The following is a 15,341-nucleotide window of genomic DNA, read 5'->3' as shown; positions in this document are numbered from 1 at the left end:
GAGCCCAGCTCGTCATGAGTGTGGAAGGGGTTAAGAATTATTTTGTTTACTTAAAAATAGAGGAAAAAGGGGTGGGAAAAGTTGTTGAAGTGTGCCAAATGCCAACACAATCTTATGGTTACAGTTTTCAAGTTTATCCCACTAGGAGCTTCTGATTTCAATCTTCAAGGCTTCAGCTGGATCACAAATATCAAATATATCAGACCTAGGGAAGCCCAGTTCAGCCACAGTGTCCTCCCTTGCCCAGCTGGAAGATAACGATTAATAACAAAGACTGAGTCATAAGGTGAAAATGTTTTTCAGTTCAGCCGGAAGTGTGGCTAAGACCCAGTAAACAGTGCCACACAGTACAGCACTGAATATAAGTTATTGATTATTTTATTTAGCTGTTTTATTTACCATTTCTCTGAAAATGTATATTTCCTAAACATACAGTATGCACATACCATACTTAAAAAAATTCTGAGAGCTGCTTGGGCATCAAGGTACCAACCCTACTTTGAATCTTAACCCCTTTGGTGCGGATGACGACCTGCGGATGACGGCCCCCGGTCGTCATCAGTTACGGTGGGCGTGTGTTGATGACGTCCGGGAGGCGTCATGACCATGCCCGCGATCGGAATGTGCCGCACAGGCGCAGAATTCCGTCCGCGGCGGATGGGTTAAGTACTAAACTGTTTACATTTATAGGAACTCAGCTCCAGCTCACACCAAAATAGAGGACTCTTCCCCCTAATTATTAATCCACTTTTCTACGCAAACACGCAGAGGGAATTTAACAAGAAACAAAAGGCACCTACTAAAACACAAGATAGGTTCTCATTAATAATTTTTACCTGCAAGGGCATCCCTATAAAGCTGCACAAAGTGGCTGAAGATATCCTTGGGAAGACACTTTTCATCTTGCAAACACTGCAAAAGAATAACTATTTCGGACTGGCCTACTGCATGCATTCCCTTGGTAGTGAAACACCAGCATTTCCTGTTGACATCTGTGGAGAACAAAATAAATAAGTGAGGCTTGGACCAGCATTTATCAGCAGTATCTTTCACAAGAATATCAATGCACCATTGCAAATATGGGGCAAATGATAAACTACTTTTCACCACAAATGTAATAACCGTATTTAAGATTTGAATTAAGAAATTACGTGAATGGTTATAAAACTAATTTAATGTTCTTTTATAGCGCAAAAGAAGCTGAAATATATCTATAAGCAATCATTTTTCTCCACTGTGGGTATCTGTCATATTTAAGACCACTGATTTATCAACAACTTTATTTAAATTTTGTTCACATGGATATTGGTTATCACGTGTCACTTTTATAATTTAAAGAGTAGAGCAGGCCGCTGAGACCAAAAAGTATACATTTCCACTATTTCTAAATCTTCTGTTATGGTAAGGGACCATAAACATTGCTTATTGCCAAAGTATATCATCAGGTCACATGGCAAACATTTCACAATCCCTTCTTCCCTTAAGATGTTGGAGTAGTATCATCATATCTTGGGAAGACATCCCCCTCACACACTGGCACAGAACAATACATCAAAGGGGACAGCGGGTCACATCTCAATATTGGGATTCCCTTCATATGTGTAAAAGATGGGAGCCACATCCTCTCAACTTTGTGAACTCCTACATGTACAATAGCCAAAAGCTTTTCCATTGCAGAAACATTCCACACCTTTCCCCATCACATGTTAAGTTGAAAAGCTGTTAGCAATTTCCAGAACTGGGCAGTGGAAAATTTGTCAGACAGTAGAAAATGGGGGATTTATTTCCTTATCAGTGAGAACAAATGAAATATAATATGTCTTCGGGGCCCCCCACAAAATAATCAAGGATTGAAGTGTTAAAGTAACACTAGTTACGGCCTTCATTTCTGACACTTCCCACAAGTATCGGGTCTCGGAGACATTGCCTTCTATCTGGTGGGAGAGAGATACCACCTGATAACCTTAACAGAGTTTGCTGTATGCATTTTAAGATTTGGAAGGTATCTTCCAGATAGCCAAATAGGTCTCATCTGGGATTTCCTTCCTCAAAACTCTTTCCCAATTTATTACATATTTGTGTTTAGGCTACAGAGTTCTTTAATGTATCGATAAACCCATGTGATCCACTCTTTTCACCCAAAAAATATTACTAGCTCGCGTTTTCTTTTAGTTCTCAGTTAACCGAATAGGATATTCACGATAGACTATATTCATCTTCTACAGTCAAATCAAATCAGTCTTATTACCTCGCAAGACAAAGAGTACCCTTTTTCCAAACATTCCCCCAGCAATGGAGTGTTATTTGGGTTCCAGTGCGGATCAAATAGGCCTTTGTGGAAAGGCCAGATTATGAAATACTGGCCACCTCCTACTTTGTGCGATAGTGTTGTTCTAGTCTGGGTGATCAATCTTTCCAAATGAAACCAAGCATCATCTTTGGAATTTGGGTTATTGTTGATCTGGAGAAGTTAAGAGGCAGTGATTTGGCTACATATAGGAGGGTGGCAGAACGTTCATGTTTCGGCTGGCTATCATCCCCATCCTAGATATTTCTAATTTGCCACAGCACTACATGTATTTTTATAGTGTTTGTCGAAGAGGATGAATATTGCAGTCGTATATGCTCTTTGTAGCAGAAAGTAAAGCGATGCCTGGGTATCTATTAGGATTCTCAGCTTGTATTAAAGATTCCTAGGGCATGTTAAGTGGGTTTTCTATGCCTTTGGCCGGGGATTTCAAATAAATAATCTGCAACCCAGAAATGTCAGTGAATTGGTCAGGCTCCAAATCCAAAGCTTGCAAAGATGCCCCCGCATGGGTTATAAATCAAAGGAAACTGTTGGCCAACAGTGCTAATTTGTGCTCCACATCTCCCACTGTGAGACTCAATGTCTGGGTCATGTAAAATTCTAGAACCAAGGGTTGCATTGAAAACACAAACATGAGGGGTAAGAGATTTCCCCAGTTTCATCCCTCTCGGTCTAGGTATACTAGCTAAATATCCACCATTTATATTTCGTTTGGTGGAGGGATTTTTATAGGAGACTTGAATTCGAGTTTTCACCTTTGGGCCTAGTTGTGCCTTGTCCAAGGCTTTCATTAAGTAGGGCCCATCACCCTGTCAAAGGCCTGCTATGCATCAAGCTAGAGAAGGATAATCAGCTCATTGCTCTGGTCTGCCATCTCCTTCCCTTCTGGTTAATTGCCAGCCTTACCACCTGCCTTCCAAGTTTTGATGAAACCCAATAGTTGGATAGATATCAGTTTGGGCCATAATGAATTAAGTGTCTCTACTCTAACAGAAGCAAATCATTTCAAATCACAATTCAGCAGTGCTAATGGGTGGTTGGATCTGCAAAGCAGAGGATCTTTTTGTCAGGCTTCAGTAAGGGAGATGAAGGTGTAGCAACCATAGTGTCCACGACTTTCTTGGATGTCCGGAAATAATTAAAGTCTCTTGTGACGGCTATCTGCTAGAACAGTCATGAAGGTTTTAGAGAATGAGTCTAGGAAGCCGTCAGGCATGGTCAGGAAGGCATGTTTTTGACAGAATCCCTAGCCTCATCCACTGAAATGTCATTCTCCAAAGCCTCAATATCAGGCTGAAAGGTTGTAGCCACTGAGTTAGTCATCTTGTTTGGTTGAGTCTATTCTTTGGTGCTGAAAGTGAGTAGAAGAACAAGAAGACTGAGGATCTCGGAGGTGGTGGAATATTTACTGTCCTCATCCACTATCTAACTATTGTGGTTTTGTGCTCTTGCCTGTCTCAGTCTATAGGCAAGACGTATGTCAGCTTTATCCCCTGTTTCATATTATGTCTGCTTGACATAAAGATGGTTGCTCAAATTCACCTTTTATTCTGTGCAGCTCTCCAAGTGACCTCATACAGTGCCCTTGTTTATGACTAACCTCAGCTTGAGGAAGCAGTGCATCTAAAACTACCCTTTTCTGCTTGGCAAGAATTTGAAGGTGGCTGTAAGTAACATAAGTTCCACTCTTATCACTGTATTCACTACCTCACACAGAGTAGATTGGTTTACCTCGTCACTGCCATTCTCCATGAAGTATACTCCTATCACTTCCCTTTTGCTTACCCGTAGTGCTGGGGCTCACAAGGCTATTTCATTTACTAGCCAGGAGTGTGGGTGGAGCCCCTGCAGGGGGAGAACGCTCATCTGTAGCGATATAGGAGCACGGTCCGACAGTTTTGACACCAATATAGGAATCCAGGATTCTAGGTAATAAAGATCTAGGATTTTGGAAATAATCAATCCTAGAGTCGGATTTGTGGGCACTGGAATAGAACATGTAGTCTACATCGCTCTCGCGGTGAAATCGCAGATATCCAGGAGATTTGAATCACCAATTTCCAAATGCTAAGGGTGGCGGGGCTGTTGTAGTGCTCTGCCTCGTCTGAAATCTGATAGGATGCCCAAGTCTATTGAAACAAATTCCTCCCCCCGCCCACATTATTAGTTCCCCTCGAGCAAACTGAGCTAATCTAGGGAAAAATCGTAAAGTTGCTCTTTGCCTCATTAGGGGTGTAGATATATATTAAGGCTACAGGAGCGTGACGAATTCTGCCTGTGATTTCCACGGATCTACCCTCTATATCTATGTGTTTAGCATCTATAGAAAGGTCTACACCCCTTCGAAGAATAGCCATTGTCCTCGTCTTAGGTGGCGTGGAATTGAGAAGGGAACTAATAGGATTGTAACCTTAAAACATCTTCAGCAAGGAGGTGGGTCTCTTGAAGAAAGCCTGTATCCGCTTCCTTGCACTATGCCACTGGAGTATCACTCTGTATTTAATCAGGGCATTAAGACCTTGTACATTCATAGAAACTAAAATCAGTGGAGCCATCATCTACATATGTATAGGTTTGTGCTGTAACGATCCTGTTATCGACAGAATAGGTTAAGAATATTTTTCAGGACATTAATTGGTTTAGTCCTGACTAACCCCTTCCTGATGTTGACCCTCCGCCACACAATTGTTTATGTATTGACCTGCCCTACCTGCTAGTAGTATAGAGGAAAAGTATAACAAACAAAAACAGCAACCAGTTAAATTAACCATTTTACAGTAAACAAACAGCTTGATGACCACTGAGGGAAAGAGTATCTCCATGACCATCAAAGAGTGTTGAAGTTGTAGCTAAGGGGGATTATTGGGGCCACCTGCCCCCACAACAGAATTCCATATTCAAATAAGTCTTGAATAGTCAACATCTTTAAAAGTTATTCAAAAGAGCAGAGTATAACCAGTCATTCAAAGGTGATGTTCTAGGCTTCTTCTAAGGACAAGGGAGGGCTTTCTCTCTCTCTCGTTGACAGAGTCTTTAGCTTTCTTTAAGTCTTGCATTTGATTTATGACTGTGCCATCCGCTCGATATCATCCGCGGCAATCTGCTCAGCTTCTTGTTGAATGGATTTTGTGATCGGTAGACCAAAAGCCTCCTGTGCCTCTCACACCTGTTTTACTGCTTGACATTTCCTGCTTATCATGAGAAAGAGGCAGACGGGCTAACACCATATTATGGATTTTTCTGCCTTTGTACATGAGATTTGGCAAAATTACTTGAGGAACATGTAGTCCGGCATCTTTGTTAATTTATAGAGGATTCAGACTTCCTGTACTTGCGTCAAGCGGGATTCCGGCTGGCACACTACACAGAAGCAGTGATCATGTCAGTAGTAGATGACATGCAAAAGGAAGTAGACTGTGGCAATACTCCAGCTTTGGTGCTACTTGATCTGTCTGCGGTATTTGACATGGTCAACCATATCCTTTTGGCTGACCAGATAAGGGCCGCAGGTCTACGGAATTCAGCCTTCAACTGGATCATTTCCTTTCTGAGGGATAGATCTCAATCAGTTAGGTTACCCCCTTTCAATTCGATTCAGAAAAGGGGGTGGGGATGAACAGAGTGTCTGAATTAAGCAGACCACTCTTACCCAGTCCAAAGATCAGGGCTTGATCCATCACCGTTATTTATCTCACTGCACCATCCCAGCTCAGAACCTGGCTATATGCAAATCAGTCTGTCCCTGGCCCAGTGCATCATGGGAACAGGGCAGACTAAACTACCAAGCCAATTCTTCACCAGAGAGGAGACAAGCTACCGGGGACCGGTTTCTGGCATTTCAGCCGTCTTCGGCCCGGCTTGCTTGAATCCTGATGGTGCCAGTCACACAGAGAACAATGTTCAAAGTGTGCTGTACAGTCTTTAAGGTTTTATATATGAACTGTCCTGCCTTTGTTAAATCCAGAGTTATTAAATACTTCCCTACCAGAGAACTGAGATCCAGCCACCTACACCATCAAGTTAGTTCCTCATGCAAAACTAAACAAAAAAAAAAGGACAGCAGGACGTAGTGTTTCCGTCATTGCTCCATGAGCATGGAATACATTTGTCACTGGAATTTAGGACTACTACTAACTATGCTAGATTTAGACAACTACTGAAGACATGGCTCTTTAAACAGACCTACCAATAACTGTGGATCAATGTCGAATCAGCTACCTAGCGTTAAGAGAAGGGTTTGTTGAAAGTGTGCTCTTCTGGCAGTAAATTCATCATTTGTTGAAACACAGAATCTACTGTATGTGTTGTAGATTATCTTGTCTTCAGGTAGTTAAAGCAGCTTGGGAAAGAGGGCCTGCACACAGGATTTAAAGTCTGTGTTTGCTACTTCCTTGGAGATACGAAGGAGGTATACATTATTGCAACTTGAGCGATTTTCAGTGTCATCAAGTTTCTCTAGTATTACTTGGTGTTGCCGTTCCAAGGTATCAGTATGAAGGGCCTGTTCATCTTTTTTCATGCGCTTGTTCTGTTTTGGAGTGAGGGATCCAGTTCTAATAGCACCTTGTTGAAATCCTGAAGTAAGGAGGAAATATATTTTCTGAATTCCGAAAGAAAATATATACTTTTTAGAACTTTTATGGACAGGGCTCGAGATGCGCAGCATCCAACATTTTAGGAATCTAGGAATGCTGCTCACCACCTAGTAAGTGCTAGTTTTTTTGGGTGTGAAACATTTCTTTAATGGATTTCGCTTTGAGCATCTTAGGTTGATTTGCAGCCATAAAGAGTGAGTGGTGTGCTAGCCAAGTGGATGTGCTAGGCTTCGTGCTCCAAAACGGAGGTCAACTTAAAAATTACTATCTCACAACGTAGCTCTGTCCCCATTTTTCTATGTCCTCAGCGCAATCCAGTTCATGTTCTTGCCTTAGATCTTTACCTGAGGGCATTCCCGGGGCCCTTCTAATGGGACTGGCTTTTCATTTTCTGATAATCCGCGGTTTTATAAAGCAGTGCCTCACCATTTGGTCGCCAGAGGTGTCATACTAGAAGACTAGCGGCTTAAATCCTTTGGGGCACAGGTCAGTATGTAAAGGCAGCTCCTCACCAGTCGTAGTGTAAGCTGTCCACTCCGCTAACATAATGGAGGGAGGATTAACAATCAAACCGCCATACACCCATTCCCCTTGCCACCCATCAGCACCAGAGATTAACTGACGACAGTCCTCAATGGCTCCCAATCACCCGATGTTCCCCATAATGCTGCAATTCATCTATCCTTCCTCTGGGCCACGGTCTTTTGCTGCTACAGACATGGCAGCTGCAGTTTTTTATCGTCTGCCCCATTGCCTCAGTCTGCCCTAGTTGGCCTCCCTAAAGCTGCAACTCACACTGCTGCCATCTTGGAAACCACTTCTCAGATCCTCTGGCTCTACTTCTAAACTAGCAAATTGTCCATGTTGCTGGATGTTAAGATCATGAGGCTTTTGAACCTTTATTCTTTCCTATGTTGGCGGACTTTCAGCAGCATCGTGGGCTTTTTTTTTTTGTCCTCATCTCACCTATAAGCATATAGCAGAGTGTTACAGCGGTTGTTATGGCTCTGGGCTCCCTCCAGCCAAATGCAGTTGCCTAGGTCTCCCGACCAACTCCTTATACTGGAGTTAAGGTGTAATTATAGGACCAGGTACCTTCACTGTTGATTACCTAAAACAGTCTTAGATCCTGGCCCATGTTAATAAGGGGTTGCCAGAGGTTGATCCGAGTACTGGGGCCAGCGAGGTCAAGGCGGGCCATTGCAAATGCCGATTTGAGCCAGTCTTCCGTTCTTGGGGGGCTTGTGTCTTTCCACTTCACACAAATGTCTCTATGTGCCAACAAGATAAGACATAGTAGTAGTCCTTTATCCCTCTCTGCCAGGTCCTTTGTTGAAACACAATTGTCAGCAAAAAAAAAAAAATAAAGACCCATTTACCACAATATTCAAGTCAAAAATCCTGCACAGGAAATTCCCAATCCCTTTCCAAAACAATACCAACACCGGGCACTAAAAAAAGAAAACGTGGATGTTGTGGGCTTTGACAGGGGCCAGGATCATGGAGCTCAATGGAGAAGCGTCTTAGTCACGCCCCCAAGACCTCCGATTCAAATGCAAAAGAACAAATAATTTTAAAACGTGAAAGTGACACTCATACTGTAGATGGATGTTAGCAATTCAATGGTTCGCGGAGGGGCTCAAAAAAACCTTGCTCCCTCTATTAGGACTCTTTCCAATCACAAACTATGCATACAAACTACAGCACACTTCTCTTGCTATAGTGGCAGGTATTTTGCCACTGGCCTTGCCAACACCTAGCACAAGCACCATTCCTCAATAATATGTTCGTTAGTGGCTACGTCAGTTCAATTTGGGCCAACGTGAGGGGATGTCAACAGCTTCTACAAAAATTAAGCATGAAAGATAAACTGGTCACAAATACAATTGCCTTTATAAAGAACTCTGATCACAAGAAAGAAACCTTTTCTACATTTCCTTTTTATCATCATAATTCATAACATTTTAGAACTGAATTGCAAGCGGTCTCATCAAATATGGGTCAAGAGGATCAGAATTGCCTCTGAATTGAAAAAATTACTTCCAAAATCTGAATACCAAGACTTTTCAAAGCAGAAAATACAGATGCTCCTCCAAGTGGCAGCATTCTCTGCCTGGTCATAGCTGAGAGTACATGAGCTACTAAGCAGAGAATAGCTTACTTTCTTAGAATGCAATCTTATATGAACTCAATTTGAAACAGCTTAGAGGATGTCAGATTCGCCCTTACAAATAGTGGGAGCTACAATATATTGTATTGGTTGGCCCAAAGTCCTCTAACACCAATCACCACTGCCTACCCCAGGCCCTCTTGCCCCTGCTTACCATGCCAAAAGAGGCAAGAAATCTCATAACAACCGGTGTTTGCCAGCCATGCAATGCTGGTGCTGCATATTGACCTTAACAGAGTGCCTGCCCCTAGGTGAGAACAGGCTGGCTTGCCAACTTAGGCAGTGCTAGGGCAGGTGAGCAGTTAGAGTCTAGCATGTTCAGCCTTCAGAATGTTAAGCAGTAACCCATGCACAGGCTAGGTTATAAACAACTCAGCCACCAGAGCCAGGGCATGATGGGAAAACTAGAGAGGCATCCTCATAGCTCCAATAGGCAGCCATTCAGTATCACAACCTCAGAGCATGCCAGGAGACCTGCTGAAAACCCCCCACTTGGGTCTTGGCCAGCACCAGGCCGACCACACCAGCCTCAATTCACTACAGGCCAAGTAGGATGCAATTTATTTTCAAATTTAGGGAACGGTATGCGAGATGGGCTCTGGCATTCATGAATCTGTGCTTCCTGTCCCCCAAAGGCTAGAACTAGCAGAGTTCCCGGCTCAGGACAGGTCATAGAGACTACTGGTATGCCCCACAATTATGTTATGTTTATTTGTAAAGCACAGTCACCTTCGCGGGTATCCTGGCACTGAGTAGGTACGAGTCTGGCCTTGCCTCGGGTGGGAGATGCTAATCAAAGAGCAAGATCTTCTGCTTCTTGCAGAACTCAAGGAGAGAGGAGGTGGCTCTGATGTGTAGTGGTAAATCCTTGCATGCTTTATTAGAGATGTAGGAGAAGGCCCAAACGCCAGATCTGGTTCTGTGTATGCATGGATGTGTGAAAGTAGGAGTCTGGCAAAGGGTAGGTGTCTGGAGGGTTTGTGAAAGGAGATGCGACTTTTGAGGTAGGCTGGGACAGCGTTGTGTAGTGCTTTAAAGGTGTGAATGAGGAGTTTTAACTGGACACACTTGGTTACTGGGGAGCCAGTGAACCTCTTTGAGGTGCAATGTTAAGTGTGATGTATGTACTGCATGAATGGTTCAGACTGATTCTGAATACCTAGGTTTTGGATGGCTTGAAGTCTGGTGAGCTGTTTGCTCATCCCGGCATAGAGGGGGTTCCCAAAGTCCAGCTTGCTAAGGATGGGAGCGTGTGTAATGGTTTTGCGGGTGATGCTTGGGCACTATTAAAAGATTCTCCTCAGCATCTGTAAAGTGTTACAGCAGGAAGCTGTAACAGTCTTGACTTGGGCGGTCATGTTGCGATTGCTATTGATGACAAACCCGAGGTTTGTGGCATGGGAAGTGAGAGTGGCTCCTATGTCAGCAGGCCACCAGGTGGCATTCCATGGTGACGGGTTCCTCCTGAAGATCATGACTTCTGCTTTGTTGGTGCTGAGTTTGAAACAGTTGGCCTTTATCCAGTTGGCAACTTCAGTCATACAGGTGATGAAATTGTTCCGGTTGACAGTGATGCATCAAACAACAGTAAGCAGAGCCCATGCTAGGAACAGTGCCTAATATGTGCACCATGGCAACTGGAAACCCCACAGGACAACAGGATGTCTTTTTGTGTGTGGTTGCTTCAGCTAATTCAGTTTATGGCTTTAGGTCTGTTCACACAGAGGCAGGCCTCAGGCAGACCATGTCATGAAATAGGAGAACTGAACTGGTTCTGACAAGAAGACAGGTGCTGGTCACTAGTGGTGTCTGAGGACAAGTGTTATGGCCGACATCACAGGGGCAGTCCAGAGAGAAGATAGCCATTCGCAGAAGTAACAAGCATTTGCAATGCAATAGGTCTCGCATTTGAAGAGTTTGAGCTATTGGCGTTGTAAATACCAATGCCTTTTACTTATGCATTTTAAAAACCTGCTAGCAGTGCGGAAATACGCACTTTGTAGTTACAGTTATTGCTTGCAAGAAGCAACGCTGGCAGTAACTATGCCTCTTTTACTGCCAGCCTTCCATTTCGTAAGCAAGGACTAAAAGTCCAAAGGGCATGTTTATACACCGCTTGCAGCTTTTCCAACCACATAAATAAAAGGCATTGTCATTTACGATGAAAATAGCTCAAACTCTCAAATGCGAGACATAGTGCACTGCAAATACTTGTTTTTAACAGGATTACATAAAAAGAGAAGTTCAATCAATGTATAAAACCTAAGAAAGAGCCAAGCAAATGGCAGTAATTGTGCTTGGGTTGGTGTGAGAAAATAAAAGCTTTCGCTGTAAGTAGTGAATTGAATGGGAAGGCACCTAATGGAGAGCGCTACTGAGGCCTGCAAGTCTAGAAATACCAGACACGGAGGATAGCCGTTAAGATAATTGCGTCCACCAGTCCATGGAGTCATTAAAAGACGAGCAGGGCTGTGATTAACAAAGGTAACAAGCGCTTTGGTCAGCAGTTCTGTGCTCTCTCCCTAAAGGCTCCCTTACACTTGCTTCTTCCTAACCAGTACCCAACATAAAAAGAAACCACAAGCAGCAGATTCACCCGTTTTTGCCGATGTCTGAAACAATTTCTTTCAGGGTGCAACTTAAGCTAAGAATGTGGTTAGCATATTGTTTGGGGTTAGTTCAGCCAAGAAGAATTTGCTGTTAAAGCGTGAACAAGCTGATTGGGTGCTACACAAAACTGCCACTTTTACTTTCTGCAATTTAAGGGAGACCCAACAGGTGTTCCTCGTGTATTTGCTCTGCTAGTCTGCAGTGACTTTTTCAAGCCCCTTGGCCGGTTTTGGTCAGAAACTCTCGGCAGACGTCAGCGTAAGCGCTTTGTCGGAGCGGAGAAGTCGGCTAAGGGGGCGTGTAGCTTATCCAGTTCTGAACTTGTTCAGTTTCAAAAGCTCCCCGGAATGAGTAAGAGCAAAACTTACTTGGCAGTTTCAGTCAGGATCAAGTTATTCACCCTCCTCGGCGCCCAGAGTTCAGCCTGACGGCTTTAGTCTGCGACCAAGGCAATTAAATGAAGCCTATGATGAAGTCCGCGCCACCTGCCTCTTTTCTGCTTTCTTCAGCTTCTAATCTTCAGCTGGAAACAGACCAGCATGAGAGACTCTTCGAGTCTCAGTGTAAACAAGATCCCCACGGCAGCACACGCGACCAACCTAGGCGTAGGTGCGCCTTGTGGACACAGGTGCGTCCTCGGGTGCTCCTCCGTCATTTTAACTTTGATATCCAGTGGGCATTTGGCAGCTAGCAACAACGACTGCTAAAAGCACATTGGAAGGTTTCACAGCTTTCTTGATGCCAGCTAATGAAATAGGCCGGCCTATTCTACACAACTGAGGGGATGCCTTCAGCAGCCCAGGGTGTGGCAGCCTCAGGTGTACAGGTAGATCAGATCAGAGGGGTTGGTGGGGGGTGGGGGTGTGGGGGGGGGTGAACGTTGTCCCATGCTTGGAAATTGAGGGTGAGCAGAGGGACCTCGAATCGAGGATACACGACCTAAGCCGGACAATTGCAGACGGTCTCGAGTAGGGACTGTCACCGCCTTACACACAGTCTAGTCACACTTACCTATCCAGCAGCACGAGACAAAATGAGAACACAGAGTTCACTCATCAGCACGGCCCACGGCAAGGTTCAAAATGTAATAAAAATGCATACGGTCTCTCAGAATAACAAGAAATGGGTAAAAAAAAAAAGCAAAACAGAAAGCAACTTCACATCCGGCTAGGGGAGGAGACCTGGGAGGGCGAGGGCTGCCCGCGCATGCGCAGTACCTGCAACTTTTGTGTGCCCTGCGGCTCATGCCCAGTGGCGGCGTGTGCAGCCGGTGCAGGCAGAGCCTGTCCCCTTCCGGGGCTCTCGTGCTAAAGAGAGAGCCCCATCGCCAAAAAGGAAGAGCAGCACACAGCAGTGTGGGGCTCCCATACCTATGGAGAGAGCCCTGCGTCGTGCAGCCAGATATGTAGAGGAGCTGGAGTGCTCCGGCCGCAGCCAGCCACCGTTGAGGAGGAGGATCCTCCCCCAGACCGGGTGAGTGGGGGATTCTCAATTTGTGCCGATGAAGGCACAGTATCAAGTTTATTTCCTGAGCATACTCGCCATTGCGAGCTGCTCCAACAATGGGGCGAAAGTGAAACTGCATGCTGGTTAGGTCTCTATGCATACTGAAATTAGTTCTTCGCTGTAAACCAACAAATGTATAGCATACGAGCAGCATCAGACTAAGTACGATTTGTAATATCAGGTAAAAATTAATGTCAAATGGAGCTTCTACCACAAGGCGCCAGTGAGACGGCCGCTCATGCCCTCACAACAAAGCAGAAATTAATTATCTCGGCATGCCGCCAGGCACCCCACATGCTGCTGAATCCTAGCACGTCTTCCGGAGCGCGTTCACACTGTTGACTTATCCCTAATTAAAGCGCACCAGCTGTAAACACTTTGTGGCAAGCGCGTCTCAGAAGCGCGTCCACAGACCACAATCGGCACGTGCCCGAGTCTGTACCACTTGGGAGGCAAGTCGATAACAATAGATCTCGCTGGCCAGAGCGCTTTCGCGCTGCATCGCCAGGTGAAACCTAAAAATGACATCCACTATTGCGTACATCAGGGATTGGTTGCATAGACATGACAGTCACCGATGGGAACCTTCAGAAAAGGCTTCGGGGCATTCTTGGAGGATCTGCGGAGAGGGATGACTTGCTGTCAGGATTTTTGCCATCAGGCCTGCGTCCCTTTCAATCCTCAGGCTATTGATACACTACTTAACAGCAAGTGGGAAAGGAAACGCCCTTCTCAGCGTAAGGGTAAGCACCTGTCAATGTATATGAATGCAGCTGTAAAGTCACTGATCTGTCTGCCTTCCGATCGAGTTTGTATCACTAGTTACTGCAGTCCAACAGCTGTTGCTTAAACTGTACGCACTTCATTTATTTTACATTTTTAATTGGAGACCACATGAGCTGGTGAAACACAGATGAGTGAGCACTTTGAAGGGGTCTGTCCATTTGCATTTTTGTGGATTCAGATAAGGCTCAAGTATCCAATCTGCTCAGCATCTCATAAATAGTTACCAAGTTAAAATCCGTCCATGTAGTTAATACTTACAATTCACAATTTTCACCATAGCTAGCAAGTTTGCATTTAAGACAAACACAAGAGGGTCAGGGCCACCATCTTCCAACTGTTGCATCACAGACATCTGGGATGGCCGCTCTTCTACTGCATAGTCTAAAGGAAAACAAAAAGAAAATGGTTTACTTGGGCAAATGGGCTGAAACTGTAATTTGATTTCTTAAAGCAAATTCACCAACTTTTGATTTGTTGTTTGTTTTTATTTCCAGAGGGGAACTGAACAGAGTGCTTTTGGTCCTTTTTCAGATCAACCTTCAATATCTAAGCATGCTAGCATAATCTTGCGTGTAAGAGTGCCTGTCTTTAGAAGCTTATCAAATCAGAATCCCTCTAAGATATGTTCCTCTGTGCTACCAACTGGCCACCTGAGCTAAGGAGCCTCTGGACTTTCATCACAGAGGGTAGATGCAAGCAAACTATGTTATCTTTACCAGTGTGGTTTTACAGCAACACTTCCACATTGCACACCACTTTCAACTGAAAAGAATGTTCTTCTCTACTAGTGCTGGCACCTACAGATTCATCAAGCTGGTCCTCAGCAGGACAAAACTCAATTCAACTTCAGCCCTCGAGTGAATTGTATTCCTGCCATGTTGAGATGGTGCCTAGTATGTCTTTGTTTAACCCACAAGCAGTCTTCATAAGGATGCTTTAAGCTGCCTACTTCTAATTACAAGGCCCAGAACCTAATAAAGCTCATTAACATGCATTGTCTTCTCAATGAACACAAAAATATCCTTACGGAAAACATGTATTGTTCCATGCTTTGATATTTGATCATTTTATGTTATTTGGTAAGTCAATGTTGGTTATATGTTTCGCTTTCTGAATAACATGGATTACCATAAACAATTAGAAGGTTTCAGAGCTGGAATATTTTCTAAGTGCCATATACAAGTATGGACATAGTGAACCCAAGAGCGAGCATGGTGTTTTTTGAAGGGTGGTCGTGGCTAAGTGCTATGAAGTGCCACTTGGGAATTGTGGCCGGGGAACAGTGAAGAGAGGCATTGCTCAATCTGGGGAGAGGAAAAGAGCATTAAAATTGGACATACAGTCACTTTAGACCAATCTGTGC

General features: G+C 44.2%; 1 protein-coding gene across 1 annotated transcript in view; it reads right to left on the bottom strand.

The window, feature by feature from the left end:
• Window positions 1-15,341, bottom strand: part of ZFYVE9 (zinc finger FYVE-type containing 9) — a 656,288-nt gene that overhangs the window by 159,942 nt on the left and 481,005 nt on the right. The window contains exons 9-10 of the mRNA XM_086952440.1: window positions 14,237-14,359; window positions 837-992 (exon numbers count right to left, since the gene is read on the bottom strand). Coding sequence (XP_086808566.1) covers window positions 837-992; window positions 14,237-14,359 — 279 coding nt within the window. The remainder of the gene's footprint in view (window positions 1-836; window positions 993-14,236; window positions 14,360-15,341) is intronic.

This window comes from Lissotriton vulgaris, chromosome 1_1, assembly GCF_964263255.1.
Source record: "Lissotriton vulgaris chromosome 1_1, aLisVul1.2, whole genome shotgun sequence".
Classification (NCBI taxonomy): domain Eukaryota; kingdom Metazoa; phylum Chordata; class Amphibia; order Caudata; family Salamandridae; genus Lissotriton; species Lissotriton vulgaris.
Note: the sequence above shows the minus strand (reverse complement) of the source record. Positions and strands in the feature narration are given on the sequence as shown.